The sequence below is a fragment of the Hoplias malabaricus genome, chromosome 14 (genome assembly GCF_029633855.1).
Source record: "Hoplias malabaricus isolate fHopMal1 chromosome 14, fHopMal1.hap1, whole genome shotgun sequence".
Classification (NCBI taxonomy): domain Eukaryota; kingdom Metazoa; phylum Chordata; class Actinopteri; order Characiformes; family Erythrinidae; genus Hoplias; species Hoplias malabaricus.
In genome coordinates this window covers 31745497-31765158 of record NC_089813.1, presented here as the reverse complement: position 1 = coordinate 31765158, position 19662 = coordinate 31745497, and the positions used below count along the sequence as shown (strand labels likewise).

General features: G+C 41.7%; 1 protein-coding gene and 1 long non-coding RNA gene across 3 annotated transcripts in view; one reads left to right on the top strand and one right to left on the bottom strand.

Moving 5' to 3' along the window:
- Positions 1-3114: 3114 nt before the first annotated feature.
- Positions 3115-19227, top strand: wnt2bb (wingless-type MMTV integration site family, member 2Bb). The gene is made up of 5 exons (XM_066643232.1): positions 3115-3322; positions 9634-9854; positions 11801-12078; positions 13429-13693; positions 18100-19227. The coding sequence occupies exons 1-5, from the start codon at positions 3177-3179 to the stop codon at positions 18327-18329; spliced, it is 1140 nt and encodes a 379-aa protein (XP_066499329.1). The 5' UTR covers positions 3115-3176; the 3' UTR covers positions 18330-19227.
- LOC136665586 (uncharacterized) overlaps positions 3889-19662 on the bottom strand; it is a 27468-nt gene continuing 11694 nt past the window's right edge. For both annotated transcript variants that reach the window (XR_010795290.1, XR_010795291.1), the window contains 2 exons: positions 10509-10622; positions 3889-4473 (listed from right to left, as the gene is read on the bottom strand). This is a non-coding gene — a long non-coding RNA (uncharacterized lncRNA). The remainder of the gene's footprint in view (positions 4474-10508; positions 10623-19662) is intronic.

Genomic DNA, 19662 nt, shown 5'->3' with positions numbered 1-19662 from the left:
AGCTCAGTTTATCAGACAGAGAACTGGCTCTGAATCAACACTTGCTCATCATTTCCTCTGTTCTGTTTGCAGCTTTGGAAAGCTTATGTGAAAGTGTCACACTGTGTTTGGCATGTTGCTGACTCATCAGAAGATCAGACTGTCTGCTATGTCATTATTTTCCCTTGAATTTGTCCACTCTTTAAAAAAAGTATGTTCTTCAAGTGTTCCTAAGAAAAGACTTTTTATGATTTTGATGGGGTCTAGAGACTAACTGGAATCAATGGGCGTGAAGGCACCAGTCCATCACATTCCACCACATACCCTTCAAGTCACTCACACTGGTTCTGTTTAGAACTGTGAGTTCTGTACAGAATAATGTGCATGGTTAAATGGTTCTTCAGAACGATCTGGAATATAGTTGTAAAATGTTTCTTCAGCCTGATGGAGAATGTGTTGGTTCCCGATAGCACAAAATATGTTCTTCTATTGAAACAAACTGGACATCGTAACAATATAAGAATGTAGCTGTATAGAACCACTTTCAAAATGTTGCTATACAGAACCATATGCAAGACATTCTTCACCAATATGTAGAACCATTTTGTCGTGCTAATATGTCTGTGTAGAACTCATGAATCTAAATAGAATCCTAACTTTAAAAAGAAATGAATAAAACCTGCCTGTTTCTTTTTTTATTAAACTGTATCTGCCCAATGTGTGAAATGTGGGACAAGTTATCCTGTAAGAACCTGTAAGAAGGTCCAGCCCCTTGCTCAAAAAGGAAACAGACATCATTTTATTCTCTATAGAACTAACTCACTTTACGCCCCTCCAAGACAAAATGTCTGGGCGCCCTTATTCTATGACCTCACTCCAAAGAGCCCAGATTTGGCAAAGCCTATTGTTTTGAAAAGTGTAATAGGGACGCATACACTCTTACATACACACACATAACAATACTACTCCTTAGCCTTGTTAGCTTTAAGGGAACATAAGCCTCGGCTCCACGGGCTAAAGTTTAAGAAGAAATAAAAATGTCAGAGAAAGGAGATTAGCCTAATTTAGGACTTAAGCATAAACATTAGAATTGTTCCCTCAGTTCCCAGTGAAAACAACAGTTTGGTTAAGCTAATTCTAATAGTTTCAATTCCAAGAGGGATTTGAGCCTAGCCTTCGGTCAGCTTGCATTACTGTAAAGGTCTCAAAGGAATGTAACAACACTGGAGCCTTTGGTGTGATATATCCCCTCAGCCAACACTAAAGGTGCTGTTTGCTTAAGGGATTGGCTTTTGATCATTCGATCTAAGTCGTCTGTTTCACGCCACAGACATCCCAGGAACGAAAAGCTGTGTCCCAGGTGAGACAATCTGAGAGGACCGGACCGAGCCTGAGCTCAAAACCAGCTTCTGCTCCACATGTGATTCAGCTCATCACATAACGATGATCCTAGTGATATGGAGCAAGTCACTGATTGCTCATGATAATCTTTAGACGCTTCACAAGACACTTCTGTTACAGATATAATTCACAGTTATATACAGGATCAAATCTGAGGAGAGTTTTTACAAGAAACATTTTAAGGCTTATCTACAGTGGATTTTTCTGTCCTCGTGGTAAAGTAATGAGTAAGAGTGGATTTTAATCAGTGTTTAAACTTAGACTGAGATTCAGTTCCTCATCTGTAAACATAAGCATTCCTTACATGGACAGCTCAGGTCTTGCACAATGAGACTCTGTATGAGTAAGAGTAAAGATGCTTGTAAAGAATATCAGTCATGATAAATTATACACTAATAAATGTGATGATTCTGAAGGTGGAGCGTGTGATATTATTGATTATAATGATGATGTTGATGATGATGATGATGATGATGGTGGTGGTGGTGGTGGTGATAATGGTGATGATGATGATGATGATGATGGTGGTGGTAATGGTGATGATGATGTTAATGGTGTTGATAATGGTGATGATGATGATGATGATGTTGATGTTGGTGGTAATGGTGATGATGATGATGATGGTGGTGGTAATGGTGATGATGATGATGATGTTAATGGTGTTGATAATGGTGATGATGATGAGGATGGTGGTGGTAATGGTGATGATGATGCTGAGGATGATGATGATGATGATGTTGGTGGAGGTGGTAATGGTGATGGTGATGAGGATGGTGGTGGTAATGGTGAAGATGATGATGTTAATGGTGTTGATAATGGTGATGATGATGAGGATGTTGTTGATGTTGGTGATAATGGCGATGGTGATGATGATGAGGATGGTGGTGGTAATGGTGATGATGATGCTGAGGATGATGATGATGATGATGTTAATGGTGGTGGTAATGGTGATGATGATGCTGAGGATGGTGGTGGTAATGGTGATGATGATGAGGATGGTGGTGGTAATGATGATGATGAGGATGATGATGTTAATGGTGGTGGTAATGGTGATGATGCTGAGGATGATGATGATGATGGTGGTGGTAATACTGCTGATGATGGTGGTGGTGTTGGCAATGAGAATATTAGTGGTGGTTAAGACTCTAATGATGCAAATTATTATTATTATTCGTGATGAGAAATTTGTATATGGTGATGATTGATGATGATGATGACGATGCAGGTGGTGGCAGTGAAAATGATGTGTCTTCTCTCTCTCTCTCCCGCTCCCTCAACCCCAACCCCCCCACCCTTCTCTTTACCCTATGCTCCCACCCTCCACACATCTCACGCGCCTCAGCTCTACTTCTGTGGTTGGTCGCGCGCCGAATAGTGGCATAACGCGTGGGGGTGTCTTTACAGACCACAGGGTTAACGCATCTCGACGTTAAGCGCCTTCACTCGCGAGACAGAGATACAGAGAGAGAGAGAGAGAGAGAGAGAGAGAGAGAGAGAGAGAGAGAGAGAGAGAGACGCACGCACGCGCGCGCACTCAGAGGAGTAGAGCGAGCTCTGGAGCGTCTGGCTCGGATTATTTCTGCTGCCGCTGCCAGCTCGCGGGGAAAACTTTTTAAATGGCACGCGCGAGCACTCGGTCAGATCGGAGCTGCTGCTCGGTGGAGCGCGCATCGCTCGCGCGCAGCGCCGCGTCTGGCCGGCCGTGATGCCCGCGCGCTGCTGAGAGGCGCTGGACAGAACTCACGCGCGCATCTCCGCGTGTCCACCTTAACCGAGGATAATACCACACTCCCGCCATGACCGCCACAACCGACAAACCCGCACCGCACGCAGGCGCCGGCGGCACCGGGTCTGCGGACAGCGCTCGCGCTTCCTCGCGGCTCTACTGCGCATTCATCATTCTGCTCCTCATCCTCACGCCGCGCGTGGACTCGTCCTGGTGGTGAGTGCCTCTTGAAGTTTCAGTTATGTCACAGAGAGAGCGAATAGAGGGTTGGGAGTCTTGCCCGATGACAAGGCGATGTGTGGTGTGGGAACCCCAGTCTTCTCCAGGCAGAGATCTTACAGCACACCACACCAGTCCATGGATCACTGGAATTACATCACATTATAGTGTCTACCTTTAGAGTAACTCTGATATCACTGTGTGTATAACTACAGCAGCCATTATGTAGTATACAGTATCATATAATATATAATGGGAAGAAATTAACTAGGGCTGAAAGATTAATCATTTTTATATTGAAATTACAATTTAAAAGTGTGCTTTTTACAAATAAAGAGCTGCAGTTTTATTTCTAGCCTTCTTTGAGAACAATGTCCTAAAAGTATTAAATAGTGATATTGAGCTTGTCCATAACAGAGTTTGGCCGTTCAGTGGCTAACAAACACTGTGCTGTGTACACAACAACAAGCAAAAATAAACAACAGTCTGGAACTCTTTATTCAGTGTTTAAAATTAAAGACAGATCCTCCTGGTGTTCTTGTTTATAAACATAGCCTTGGACCTTAATTTATAAAAAATAATTGCAATTAAAACTACAATGGAATCATTGGTTATCAAAATCACAATGGGATATTTCCCCCAAATCATTCAGCCCTAACTTTACTCTATGATTCTGAACTTACATTTTATTGACACCATCAATGATTCTTTTCATTGGAACCCCTTATTAAGACTGGTTCTGTGAATCAACGCCAGCCTGTGCCAGTGCACACTGTTTGGAAACAAGCTTAAAATAAGTGGAAAAAATGCACGCGTTCATATTCAGAGTACATTTTCCAGCATCGCGCATTAAAATGTGAAGCATGTGCTGTTTTGCGGTGAGCAGGCAGACACTCAGCCTTCGGCTTCGGCTTTCATCACGGTGCACAAGCGCGGTTAAAGGGGGATTCCACCCGCTCTCAGAATCTCTGCCTAAGGAAAAGGCAGGAGATGTAAACACAGTCACCGAGGGGTGTTTGATGTGAAGTGCTCTGTTCTGGAGAAACTTGCCGAATCCAAATCGTTCGTGGTGGTGGTGATAGGAACCAGACGTCATGTCTGCAAACACCTTACAGAAAGTCCACTCCTGGTTCCTAGCCGAGGTGTTCCTTGGTTCATGAAACATTACAAAGCAAATATGTCAGATAATGTGTACTAAATATGAACTGAAGTAAATTCTAAGCATGGCCGCCCCCGTGTTCTTTCAGGGAATAGAAAGCATTTACTCATCTCATCTGATGTCAATATAGTAATATAAATGAGAATATAATTACTCTCCTATCTATTTTCAGCTCATTTCTAGTGAATTTATTTCTAAGTCTTTAGTAAACACCAGCTGTGGACTATTGTTCTGTGCGGTAATGAATCCGGGGCTGAAATAGTTCTGTAGTGTCAGTGTGCTTCAGTTCTCTATCAGAGTTATGGGCTGTAGTTTTCCTGACGGCTTTGCGGATCACTGCCAGCCAACTCAGCTTCGGCCTAATAGAGAAATAAATGAAGCCCAATAAATGTAATCTGTGTCAGACCTGCTGGCTTTAAACACACACACACACACACATATGCGAGTGCATGCTCAGCTGGAGACCCCAACAGTGTGAGGCACAGACACTATTAATACTACCTCTCTCTGTCTCTCAAGCTCCCTTTAACTACAATGTTCTTATAAATAATGAAAAGTCTGTCACTGATTTCCCCCAGAGACTGAAATGCATCAGAGCAGACGTAGGTTTACAGTTTACATGGCGAGGAGACAGAGAAGTTCGGTCAGAGAGGAGTATGTCTGCCGCTCTAATTAGTCTGTCCTGGGCTAAAGAGAGCCGAGTCCTCTGTTACTGGCGACTTGTTATAAGTCAGCTGACGTTAATAAGAACACCGACCAAAGATAGAGAAGAGGAAAGGTCAGGGGATGTCTTTATCTGTCTGTCTGTCACTATCTCCAACACTACACTCACCCCACCCACCCACCCCCGGGTGTAATCCCCTCATCCGTCACCTCAAGCAGACGGAGGGCTCCTCTTAAGCTACTGAGCAGCTTGTTGGTGTCTCATACAAGTGAACACTCATGTGAGACCTCTTTCTCTCTCTCTCTCCCTCTCTGACTGTCTCTCACTCAGGTCAGCAGGTCAGGTCTGTGCAAAATTCAGAAACCACCATTTTCTAGTAATACTAGTGATTAGATTATTCACTTTAATCAGGGGATACATTTACAGAGAAATAAATGGGGCCCCTAATAATTATCCAAGATCCAATAGACCACCAAATGTGTCCTCATCAGACACAAAGCGCTCTCACCTTTGAGAGATGATTGAGAAAATCAGACCCCACTCTTTACTCTATAGGTGTTTCTGTCTGTCTGTCCACTCTGAGACGACAACGATCGAAACGAACATTCTGAATGGACAGACGTAGTGGCAGAGCGACTTTAGCTTTTCCTTTTACTCTTTGTTTACATGCAGTGCTGGAGTACTGCTCGCGGTCATCACAGTCCCTCGGAAGGCTTTGAGTGAGGAGGTTAAGCAAGTATGCAAATAAAATAACTCCAGCTAGCGTCAGCTAACTTTCGAAGTATTGCTTACATGTTGGACAGCTGTTGTGCAAGATGTCCAGGAATTCTTCTTGACTGACATATTTAGAGAGCCTTAATAAATGCTTTCATAACGTCTTACACTGCAACCACTGTATTAGCTTTACGTAAAGCTCCAAATCAGCAGAAATTACACTCCTAGCCCAAATTCCCCAGTTGATGATTAAGTAGGTCTTACTCTACCTGAGGGCAAGTTCGTTGATGCCGAACCAAGAGAAAACGTCTAGACCATAATTTTGGTCACAGAGGCTATATTATTCATGTGAGCATTTTTATACGTAGACAAATGGGTACACGGTCTGCCTGTTATGGGCTTTCTAGCCAGCATTACTCTAATTAAGCTTTTCCTATAAACTATTGCTGACATATTGTTTTTAGTGGCCAGTTTCATTTTCTCGTTGTCCTCCTGTGCATGTGTCTGTCTTTTTGTGAGTGTGTGGGTGTGTGTGTTTGGCTGTCTACGTATCCCTACGAGGGGGCAAATCACCGCAGTCATGCATTCTTTACCCAGTCAAGCCTAACCATATCCAATCCCTCACACACACTCTCTCACACACATATACAGTGTACATGACAGGGGTTACAGAATGTGTTTTTTTACGGTGTGTTGTTATAGTCCTGTGGATAATGATTTACTATAGCAGTAAAAGCCACTCTCCATCCCACCAACACGTGTGAAACCAGAGTGGGCTGTGTGTGTGTGTGTGTGTGTGTGTGTGGGCTTTATATGAGGTACCACCCCCTCAATATAACCTACACTTAAGACACCATTGTGGGAGCAGGCAGTATATAAAAGACAAAAAGATAAAAGAACAGTTTCCCTTTGGAATCTGCTTCAGTGGAATGATTCAAACACTTCAAACCCTGACCAAACTCAGCTCAATGTGACAGAATGATTTAACTGAACCTACCAGGTCAAAAACATAGCCTTTGATTCATTGGGCATCGTCAAGTTGGAAATTGGATGCCGTTATAATCTATAATGGGCTCTTTAGACATTTTTCATGTGTTGACATTGTCTATTGTGCAGTACACTTGATCATGTTTCACGTTTTCTCCAGTATACACACACTGACCCATGAGAACCTGCTGGTTTAGGTTATGGGGTGTTTCTTCTCTTTAAATGACGCAGCTTGGTCCACCGTCTAATCACCATTCAGGAGTTCTTTGAATCATTCAGTAGCTGTTAAGTGATGCACACACCCATCTTCACCGATGCACATACCGATTTGATGTGTGTGGGTTTGTACTGATGTAGCGTACTCGCATTAAGTGACAGAATGGGCCACACTCAGATTATTGACAGAAATATGACTCGTGGGACTGTGGCAGCTATGATCCATAGTTAGGGAAGGGACCTAACCCCCAGCTACTCCTCAGCAGCTTGGGATGGTTGCCCACCGCTTCCGGGATGTGTGAATTTGTGTGTGCATGTGTGTGTATGTGTGTGTGTGTGCCACAGATCGGTTAAATATGGAAGATGCATTTCTTTGTTAAATGAAAAATAAACACGTTATAATCTTTTCACACTTTGCTTGGAACGAAAACATTCAAATGACACTGGCACTCATATAATCTGTGCAATCTGAGTGTGTGTGTGTTCTGCTGTGTTGTACAAGAACACAGGTTGCGCTGTTTTATCTCAAGCTGAGACAGAGACCTGGGCGATGTTAACAGGAATGTTAAAGATAAAGCTAGTAGGGAGAAAGAGAGAGTCCGACAGAGACAGACAGTGTGTGTGTGTGTGTGTGTGTGTGTATAGTTTGTGCCAGTCTCTGTTAACGGGGGCGTTGGGGGAACGGTAAACAAACGGTGGGCAGTGATGGAGCAGGACATCCATAACAGGAGTGGAAACTGGCAAGAGAGAGAGAGAGAGAGAGAGAGAGAGAGAGAGAGAGAGAGAGCTGAGGGAGCAAAAGGGGAAGAAGAAAAGGGCTCTGCTATCTCTCTGTCTTAAGTTAGATTAGTGAAGATATCAGAGTAACACAGTCAAGATTAGTATACTCTATTTAAATACTTAGTATTTTCTAGTATCCTGATATATACACCATGTATCCAGAATGGTTTGTAGTCTCTTTTATAATTAGTCATTTCAGTTGCTTTTTTCAGCTTGTACACACAGTTTGTGTAATCTCCACAAACAATTATGCAATGAAATGGCACCCTGGAAGAATATGCATATGTGCCTAAGGTCACCATGCTCAGTGCCAAGTGAAGGCTAGAGGGATGAAATAAAAAAGACCCCCCTAGCATTTGCTTGTGGAGTAGTGGAAGTGTAATTTCTAAAGAGATGTTGCTCCATCTATTACCTTTGGGTATCACTGTCAATGGTGGTAGTGGAATTAGAGTAAATACAGGACGTGTTTAATAGGTTTCAAGGGAAACAAGCTCCGTCTTGGCTTTTTCTTGGATAAAATACCACTGCAAATATTCAATTCTATTACAGTTCTTTATGAAATTGAATTGTATTCTCCTTGTTTACGTGTGGGTTTTCCTCCAGGGGCTACATTTTAATCTATAAACACACGTTAGTAAGTCAACCTGCTGTGGGAAATTTGACCCTGGTGTCACCCACCAAAAACCTGATCAGGATGAAGTGGTTACGGAAAACGAATGAACGGATGAATGACATTTTTGCCTTTGGTTTTAACCAGAGAAACATGTTTTTAACCCAAAACAGATTTCAGGTTCCCTTATTCATGGGTTAAAATGAAACATTTACACACATCTATAACCTATAACAAGGATTAGTAGTTTGCAATGCAAGCTTTCAATTTACTGAACAGAAAGCCTGCAGATGTAATATGTAATAAAAGAAACATGAAATTAAGTTTCAGGGGATTTTAAAATGTATTAAAAGATCCAGAGGAAACTGGGCTCCCAACAACTAAGGCCTGGGAGACTGTCAGCATCAGATTCACAAAATATCATAAGGCCCACCTTACATACAGAGGAGAACATCAAGCTATACTTTTACTTTCAGATCTGACCACTGTGAGAAGACTACTGTAAATGTGCAAGGAACTGTCAAGAAACTGAGATAAGGAAATAGCAATACCAAATCTCAGAAATATACACCCTCTACCCCAGAGCTAGGACCCCCACATCATTGAATGTCTGGACTTATTTGTGTTGTGAGACTGAAAAACATCTACGACTGAACTTAAGACTGAAAATGAAAAGCTGCGCTGTTCTGACTGTAATTTAAAGAAATAAATGCTAGTCTCTGACTTTTACAATGTACTATGGAAGTCCATTTCCAACTGATAAAAAAAGACACAAATTTATTTTTCATTAATATGAGATCATATGAGATACTAAGTCAATATATTGAGGTACTATCAATTTTTTCGAAATACTAAGTCAGTATATTGAGATAGCACCTCATTATTTTTATATACTACATCAATACATTGAGATACTATCTCATTATTTTGAGATACCAAGTCAATACATTGAGATGATATATTATCTCAATATATTGACTTATTATCTCAAAATAATGAGATAGTTTCTTGAAATATTGAGATAGCAACTTGCATATTAATGAAACAAATTGGTGCCTTTTTTTTATTATTTTATGTGGTAGAAATGGGTTTCCATAGCGTACTGTACGTTTGAATGCTACTGAGATTATTCTGAGCCATGTTGTGTGTGTTTTTAACTTTGAATATGTGTGTTGCAGGTACATCGGGGCTTTAGGAGCACGGGTGATATGTGATAACGTTCCAGGCCTGGTGAATAAGCAGAGGCAGCTGTGTCAGAAACACCCAGACGTGATGCAGTCTATCAGTGAGGGGGGAAAGGAGTGGATCCGTGAATGTCAGCACCAGTTCAGACACCACCGCTGGAACTGCAGCACACTCGACAGAGACCACACTGTCTTTGGCCGGGTCATGCAGCGCAGTGAGTGTCACCCTGTATGTGTGTGTGTGTGTGTGTGTGTACACATCAGTGTTTCTCCTGAAAACGTGTGTATAACCTATCTGTTGCATTAACTACTCTTCAGGGCTGATATCACACTAGGTGCTGTAACACTGCTCTGAGGATCTGATTGCTTTTAGACACAGGAGCTTTAGTGAAGTCAAGTAATGATGTTAAATCATTAGTTTTGGCTACTTCTACATTCCCAATTTTAATGCACGTTTACTCTAAAACTCAGTGCTACAAATGCTGGGGGCTTTATACCCTTTAAGCTAGCACTTGGCATTGCACATTGGGCTCTTCAGCTCATGTAAACCTGCTCTAGAGCATCACTGGCAGTGCTTTTCTATGGGGATTGTACAAGCTATGTGTGGTTAGCTGAATGCTGAATCAGCAATAGCTCTCCCTTAAAGCAGCTGAATTTGTTCATTAATAAAATCTAGAAGTGATAAAGGATAAAGGACAGGAAATGCGAATGTGAATGGGTCCAGACTCCCAAATGAAGGACAGATTTATAGCCAGGAGTATTAGAAATAGGTGTGCTGAATGGTGGAGATCTGAGGAGCTTGGAACAGTACATATATAAGAGTCCAGTGTGGTGCCACAGGGTCACGAGGTCCTGGGTTCAATTCTCACCTCGATTCACTGAGTGGGGTTTCTCTGGGCTTCCTTCCACAGTCAATGTTGGTAGGTCCATAGGCTGATAACCAGATTAGCCTATGGTTCAACAGGTTAATGGATGTATTGATCCTTTAAAAAAAAAAAAAAAAAAAAACGATGGTTAATTAAAGTACATGGTGTTTCCAACCTTCTTAAAACTACTGGGATATTTTGAAGAAGTATGTCTGTAGTATTTTGCTTTCCTCTTTGTCCTATATACACACACCCACACAGCGCTTTAGTGGGAGAACACAGGATAACACTTGTTACGACCGAACATCAACAACTGCAGCCTTCACAAATACTTTCCAAAGAATTAAACCTGTACTAACCTCTTATTAATGTGACAGTAATGAGTAACTTTTACAGTAATCCACTGTTATTCCAACAGCTTAAAGAAGGCCACGCTGCCTCATATTCAGCATCTTCCCAGCACTGTGGGGAAATGAAGGTTTATATTTTCTTGTTTTCAGTTCTGGAAGATTAATCAGGGTGAGTGACTGGAAGGCAAACACAGGGGCTGCTCTGGGTGGGACGCTGGTGTTGGGGAGAGTGATCTACCTCATGTGACTTCCACAGAGCTGCAGTGAGGGGGGCATCAAACTGCCCGGCTTTAAACAGTTTATCTGAGTGGAGAGGAGCCCATCCCGGAGAGATTACCGCTGTACTAATATTTAAAAGTAACACTTACGCTACACACTGACGCGTCCTTTCAGCTCTGTCCGTGGCAGACGAACCAGCTCGGCGGGTGTGTGTGATATTGTTTGGGATTGGGAGCCTCTTTCTTAAACAACATGGAGTGTGTGATTATACATTTGAGTGAGAGTGAATGAGTGAGTATGTGTGTATGTTTGTAATCAACTACTAGAACTATACTGTTATTCCTACAATGCGGGAATGAGTTTGAGTGAGTGAGCATGTGTGTGTGTGTGTGGGTGTGTGTATGTAGCAGGAATATATCAAATTCTGTAGGTCAAAAAAACATGTACATACTCTCCTTGTGGGGACTTGGTTTCCTTGTGGCCCCCGCAGTGCAAATTATTACATTTTAATGAGAAGACGTTTTTTTAAGGTTGAGTTAAGTTTAGGGTTAGAGTTAGGATTAAGCTAATAATTCTTATGAAAAGTCAGCGCTAGGTCTCCACAGAATGAAAGTCTATATAATGTCCCCACATTTCACAGATACATGATTGTGTGTATAGGGCTATGGGTCCAAGTACTGAAAAGTGATGGGATTTTTCTCTTTATTCGGTTTCTGTTTCTTGCAGGCAGTCGGGAGGCTGCTTTTGTGTATGCAATCTCCTCTGCAGGTGTGGTGTACGCCATTACTCGTGCCTGCAGCCAAGGTGAGCTGAAGACATGTAACTGTGACCCACACAAGCGCGGTAAATCGAAAGATACACGAGGAGATTTCGACTGGGGAGGCTGCAGTGACAACATCAACTATGGGATAAAGTTTGCCAAATCCTTCATTGATGCTAAAGAGCGGACAGTGAAAGATGCACGAGCATTAGTCAACATTCACAACAACCGATGTGGAAGAATGGTGAGCAACCAGACAATCTGCACAGACATTTACAACACGTTACACCATATTGAGTTAGGGGGTACATATAAACGAACAGGTGTGAGTGAGTGAGTGAGTGAGTGAGTGTGTGAGTGAGTGAGTGAGTGAGTGAGTGAGTGAGTGAGTGAGTGAGTGAGTGAATGTGTGATGCCTTGTGATGGACCGGTGCTCTCTCCAGGGTGTTTTCCTGCCATGAGCCTGTAATGATTTTGGGTAGTCTCTGGACCTACGACGAACAAACAAACGAATGAATGAGTGAGTAAACGAGTGAGTGAGTGAGTGACTGAATGGATGGATGAACATAGACTTATAAAAAAACTGTATGTGAAATCCCTAAATCAATACGCTTATTAAGTCATGACATAACGACCGTGTGAAACGTCACGTCCGGGTCCAAACCGCTGCTTGTTATAGCAACTTAGTGATTTTGCCACTAGATTTAGAGACTTTTCAGACCTTCTAGTAAAATATTAAGAAGAAAAAAAAATGACAAGCACCAAATCTACGTACTTTCTTAACAAACCTTAGCTACTTTTAGTACCACGTTAGTACCACTCATTAGAACAGCAGGACTAACAGTGAGTGGGAGCCATCTCTCGGCGGTTCCTCTACTTTCAGAGACGGAGCAACTGGAGACACTGCACTCACTTTGTGGTCCTTGGCTCCCAGAGACATCTGTGTGAGACACAATTCTTCTGCTCCCAGAGACGGAGCAGCACAGTCAGTCCGCACGGCAGATCACAGATCAGAATTAGCTGTGGATGTGCACACAGTGCTACCAAACGCATGTTTGCTTCTTTTTACGTGTAATTTATTCCATTTAATGAACCCCTGAACCAAGATAACAGAATTGATTGAGATATTCAGCTTTATTTAAACTATAAACACATACCTTATGAATGTATGAGATGGGACCAGAGGCGCGATTGGACCCGGAAATGGCAAAGCGTCACACGTTAACATGCACAAGCAGATACATTTCCTCAGAAAATCTTTGCGGCAGGTTTTAGGGGGCTACAGCCCATTAGGGTGGATCTAGCAGCAAATGTTAAACACTTTGTTCCTATACAGGTATCTTTGTTATAAGATCATGTCTGACAACACAAGGCTATTTCTGTGTATCAAGCGAAGTATTCATCCATATTGGGTCCGTACAAGCATTGCACAATATACAGTTGAATTGTATCCAATTGAGCTGTCTCTAGAAGTCCTCTCTCTAATTCCATAATGGAGCTGATCATAGGCGGTTTCTAACACTAACAGTACTGGGTATAACAGTAAGGTAGTAAGAAAACATCTAACACCTCTCTCTCCTCCTGTGTTCACCAGTCAGTGAAGCGCTTTATGAAGCTGGAGTGTAAGTGTCATGGTGTCAGCGGCTCCTGCACGTTAAGGACTTGCTGGCTAGCGATGTCTGACTTCCGGAAGACTGGAGATTTCCTCCGCAAAAAATACAATGGAGCCATTGAAGTCACTGTTAATCAGGATGGAACAGGATTCACTGTGGCTAATAAGGACTTCAGGAACGCCACCAAAAATGACCTGGTGTACTTTGAGAACTCGCCTGACTATTGTTTAATGGACAAAGCTGCAGGTAAGAGATACTGACTGATAATGCCTGATCTTGTTAAGCCTTGGTATTGATAGTATAAACTATTTGGTAAAATGAACACAGCAGTTTTGGTAAATAGAGATCAGATGGGTTCCTGCATGCATTTGGAGCATGCATTTTAAAACAACAAATAGGAGAAATTGATGTTTTGTTTTATTGCCCTTAATTCATTCTGGTTTAGAAAAAGAGGGAAAGCTTGGTGACTAGTGACTGGATGCAGTGTTTACTGACGTTTTATTGTTAAGGATTAAAGTTTACGTACACTCTAAATATAATGCTATTAGTCTTGACATTTTGAGTCGAGAGACAGCAAGATTTTGACAGAACTTCAATCTGTGTCTATTACTCCTTTGTTGTTAATTAATTTAACTCCAGATTTTAAAGAAGCCTCGCCAATTATTTAGTTATAAGTTAAAACCGCTAGAGATTTACAGAATGTCTTTTTCTGAAACAGAGAGCTGACAAATTTTACAAATGTACAAATGGCCCATCTACAGCAAAATGCAGACTGTGGCTGTTATTCAGTACTAAAAACACAAAGAATAGACTTGTGTTCTCTTCAAAAACATTCTTGAGAAGTCACCTTGCAAGAGCAAATTCATGATGCCGCAGTGAATGATGGGACTTTCAGGTCATTCTTGTTGGCAAGTCACCAACGGAGGCATCCTTGCTATTTTGGATGGATCAAGAGCAACATCCAAGTACTTTAACCGTCCTTGCCGTTTGTGTCCTTGAACACTGGAATGTAAATTCATCAGGTCAAAATTATGCCAAGCAAGAACACATACTGAGAAACTGTCTGTATACCACGACGACCGTGGACTGTAGACAGCAAGGGTCTTGCCATCTAATGAGCCTAAAGCCAGTGTGATTAATCTAAAGTGGGTAAAGTATGTGTGAGAAAGCTGCTGAGTGTGAGACAGGTGGGATTTGTTGGCGGCAGTAAGCCGATTCTCACACCTGCCCCAGCTCAGGCCCCTGCCACACAGCCCCTGGGGCAACAGGGGCAGTAAGGGCTTTAAAGGGGTCAGGAGAGGTGGAGCATGATGTTTCTGCCCCGTTAATCCCTGATACTCTCACACTGTGACCCCACTGTCTGCAGGCGATATGCTGAGACACACATCTACAGGACACTCTCATCTATCTGCCTCAACTCACAGCACTTCACACACAAGCACACACACTCATACACAAACATACACACACGTTACTACATGCACAGGTCTTTGACCCCTTTGCTGGTAAGAAAAAGACTGTCACATATTACACCGATCATCACTGATCAGTGGAAGGGGCTTATATAGTTATGAATTATGATATTTTGTACCTGATCTTCTCCTCTGAGATTAATGAAGGTTTGTAATTATATATAATTATCAATAATTCAGATAGATAGATAGATAGATAGATAGATAGATAGAAAATTCAAGGTCTCAGTAGCTTACAGACATCACAAACAACAATCACTAACAGCAATGGACTAAAAAATTTTTTCAAAATATCAAAATCAAATACCAAGAAGTTAACATAGTGTGCTTAAGAATGATCAAACATAGCCTTGCAAGAATCTGTGATACAGTGAGCAGCTGAGGATGATCTCTTGAATGTTATCAATATACAGACATTGCATTATATATAATGTATTTTTATACTTAATTTAGTAAAATTACTTAATTTGATCAAATTAGCCCTTCATTTGAGATATGTTACTATGGCTGCCACACAGGATTCTTGGGTATTGGTTTCAATCCCTACACTGTAAAAAAATTATTGTAAATTTTACGGTAAAATACTGGCAGCAGAGTTCCCAGGCATTTACCGTATTTTTACAGGAACACTACTGTATTTCAAATTTACAGCACATTACTGTAATTGAGTAATACAATAATTTGCTGTAAATATTGTGATTTACAATAAAATACTGTAGCAGAATTGCTGTGAATTTACAGCATTTTTTTTTACAGTGAACCCAGTGTCTGTGAAGTTTGCCGTGTTCTCCCCGTGTCTACGTGGGTTTCCACCATGTGTCTGTATTTATTCTCCCACGTCCAAAATCACATGGTGGATTAGATGTGTAAAATGGCCGACACGTGTGAGTGACTGGGTGAATGTATGATGCCCTGTGATGGGCCTATGGCCTGTCCAGGGTGTGCTCCTGCCTTGTGCCCAATGATTCTGGGTAGGACCCGGACCCACCACAACCTTGAAAGATTAAAGAATAAATGAACAATTCTGCTTTTATGACTTTAGTTGGGTTTGTGTCATTGGTTGAGAATCACATTTGCAGATTAATGTTTTTGCAAAAGAAAAAAAACTGCAAGAAAAATTTGTGTTTTTTTGTTTGTTTGTTTTTTTCCTCAAAGATTATATCTCAGATTGTAACAATCTCCACTAAGTAGTTTAAAGGACAGTTTATTGTTATTGCCATTTAAAATGTAGGGTTAAAGACTTCAGGAGAACAATCAAAATGCAAAGTTATCAACATTGATTCATTTTTATAACTGAAACTATAAACTGTTTTTTGAGCCTAGAAGCCCAGAATATTAACATTTAATGCAATAGTATTCTGTGCAGTGTCGACTGTAAAGTGTCCTTGAGACGCTATATAAGTGTAAGTATAAATTTATAGAAATGTATCATTTTTGTGTTCTGAAGATTACCTGCATCTGATTGGCCCAGCTGTTCTGTTTTCAGGTTCAATATTTGCATTTTCTATCCACTGTAAGCTGTAATTAATAAATTGAAGCTGCTCAACAGTCCATGGCCTTCCCTCACTCTTCATCACCAGCAGAATGCTACCCACTTAATATACTCCTCAAAGTGTGTTGAGCTGTCCTTTAGTGAAAAAATAATCATTATTTGGCCTCACATGGCTCACAGGAAGCATATACTTGAGCTCACACGCTCAGGTTAGTGGCATTGGTTCCTACGTTTTGTTTTGTTTTTTTGCATTTGCACATTAGCACCCGAGCTGGGGCTGCAGGTGTGAGACGGACTGCGTGTGGTGAGATTGCACTGAGCTAGGGTTGTGTTACTGTTGTGGATAATGGCCGCTGGAGCAGTGGAGCATGACTCATGTCGGAGTGTGTGTTTGGTCTGGGTTGTGTTTGGTTTGGGTTTGTGTGTGACTCAGACAGACAGCTTACAGCTCAGTGATTTCAGTGGGTCATCGCGCCCTTGTCACCCCCACACCCCACCCCAAACACACACACACACACACCACTCCTGGTGGTATTTGCACCCCAAGGATACAACAGGCTCATTTTACAAAAGCCATTCTCTCTTCCTGCCAACACAGCCACGGAGCTGATGTGAGCGCGGCCGCAGGGCAGAGAGGGAGACGCCGGTGTCACCCATTCTTTCAGAGCAGGATACTAGCTGTTCTGAGACTGTTTAACCCTCTAACACAACACCATACACCCAGCTTCACCTTCTACCCCAGTATTTAGCCTGCAGAAATAATCTCTCTGCAAGTGAAATCATCTTAAATCTAATATAAATTTAATTCTTCACACTTTGAGATTATGTGAATAATATTAAAATATATCATGTTTATGGATGTTATTCACTTGTTTTAATTATTAATTATTTAATCATTAATTATTATAACTATAGTGGCAGGTAATTAAAGCTGAGCGTTCATAAGGACTTCAATAATCAGAAGACTAATAGAAATATGTGCTTGATTGAAGGGCATATTACTTGCTTTGCCACCATCTTTAAAAAAACAACCGCATTCATTCATTCATTCATATCCTGCTGAGGGTCACAGAGGGTCAGGAGCCTACCCAGATTAATTGGGTGCAAGATGAGAAGACATTTTGGACAGGGCACCAGTCCATCACAGGGCATGACAGACTCATCCAGTTACACACACAGAGACACTAACACATACAGACACTTTTGAATAGCCAATCCACCGTTGGACAGTGCGAGCAAACTGGTATACCTGGAAGAAACCCACACAGACACAGGGAGAACACTCCAAACTCCTCACAGACAGTAACTAGAGGTGTGGATTGAAGCCACAACCCTAGAGCCCTGAAGCTGTGTGAGAGCCACACCAAACTTGAGTCATACATTTATTCCTTCTTCCATTTGTTCTTTCGCTCATTTTTTCATCTACTTTAAACGCATCATCCTTATCAGGTTCGCATCTGGTCTACGTATCAGCTACAGTTTTTCATGTTTAATAATTAGGCTTAATATGGCTTATATCTCGCCTTTGAAACATGCCCATAACAGCCTTCCATAAGACTATAGGATCAGATCAGGGCGTCCCTGGAACACATGCTATGAATGAGCAGTGAACATATCTGATTTGATCTATGGCCAACATTGTTCTGAATTTGTAGTTCTAAGCAGTTTTTCTTTCTCTCGTCCTCCAGGTTCACTGGGCACAGCTGGTCGCGTGTGTAACAAGTCGTCTCGAGGGACGGACGGCTGTGAGGTCATGTGCTGCGGGCGGGGCTACGATACCACACGCGTCAAACGCATCACAAAGTGCGAGTGTAAGTTTAAGTGGTGCTGTGCCGTCGAGTGTAAGGACTGCGAAGAATCGGTCGACATACACACCTGCAAAGCTCCGAAACGAGCCGAGTGGCTGGACCAGACCTGAGGCCTAACCGCCAGATAACTCTTCAAACCTTCTTCCTGAAGATCTACTATGAACTATGGCATTCTGGGATGTGAAGCCCATCCCCCGTGGCTCCTCTTCCTGATCCCTATCCCTTGTTGCATGGCTTTATTGTAACTGTCTCTGTGAAAGCACTACAACTAAAAAAAACTATAACTAAAAACTGCATTTCCCATGAGCGCCTTGCACACTATGCCACATCTGGCATGTCCCTCTGCCTCTCTTTTTTTTTTTGCTCTTTTTGTTGTTTTTGGCAAAAAATGACCAGAGGACACTAAAGTATAAAGAATGAACTAAAAGAATGCAACTGTGAACCTTTTGTTGTTGGTTTATATGAGGAGTTTTTTTTTGAGATATTTTGTTTTCGAGTGATGTTTTGTGCTGCTTTCAAAGTGCTTTAAGGAGATTTTAAACAGACTGAGCCTGTCTATAATACCATGGCTAGAAGCAGAATATTCACAATAACTTGTTATTGAAAACAAAACTGTGTACTCCTAGAAAGCTGTCTCATTTTTTGGCTGGTGATAAAATGAGCATCTTGCAATGGATACAGCAGCATATAGACACAAGGTCTAACAGCTTTGCACACTTTCCACTCCGTGGTGACTTGGACGGAATAGGATTCTTGAAGGATTCTATGGGACTTTCTGAAAGATGAGAAAAGCAGTGAGGTCTATATTTGATGATAAGCCTGCACCAAGAAGAAAAACCTAAATATAACTGCATAATCCTCAATAGAAGATACAGTATCATTATATGAGCATAACGCACAGAATACCTGTCAAAAACAGCCATAAGAGATGCAAGTAGTACTCACTCGACTGACTGACGTCATTGTCGTCTGGGATTGTGGTGTCAGATAGATGCTGATGCTCTGTTTTGGCTCTTCTGTATAACTTGTATAACTTCATTGGTATTTTTAAACTGAAGTTCACATAAAAATATTGAATATTCCATTCATTTGTATTAATTTCTGCTCATTGTTGCTGGCTCCTAACAGAAAATCCAGCTCTGGTTCTTTCAAAACCAGCACAACACACATCAACATGCCACAAATACCCAGTCACTACAGCATTAAGAAAAATCCATGACAAAAATAATAGGCTGCCTGCTCTATAATGATCCAGTGGGGGCGAAAGTATGCAGAGTAACAGATGCAGCCCGGTCTGTAACTGTAACATTATTGAGTGTACATTGGCGGTGAGTGGAGCTGAAACAAGGAGGTCATTTGAATGGTAGGTAAGTGTACGGGAATGAGGTATCATTGCCCTTCTTGTGAAGAAATCGCTGACTAGTGGAGCGGCTTTGCGATCAT

What these genes read in the sequence shown, in the direction of transcription:
- wnt2bb (XM_066643232.1), top strand. Translation starts at nt 3,177, where the DNA reads ATGACCGCCACAACCGACAAACCCGCACCGCACGCAGGCGCCGGCGGC. An exon ending in TGGCCGGGTCATGCAGCGCA is followed by an intron (nt 9,855 to 11,800) that starts GTGAGTGTCACC and finishes TGTTTCTTGCAG; the next exon opens with GCAGTCGGGAGGCTGCTTTT. An exon ending in ACAACCGATGTGGAAGAATG is followed by an intron (nt 12,079 to 13,428) that starts GTGAGCAACCAG and finishes TGTGTTCACCAG; the next exon opens with TCAGTGAAGCGCTTTATGAA.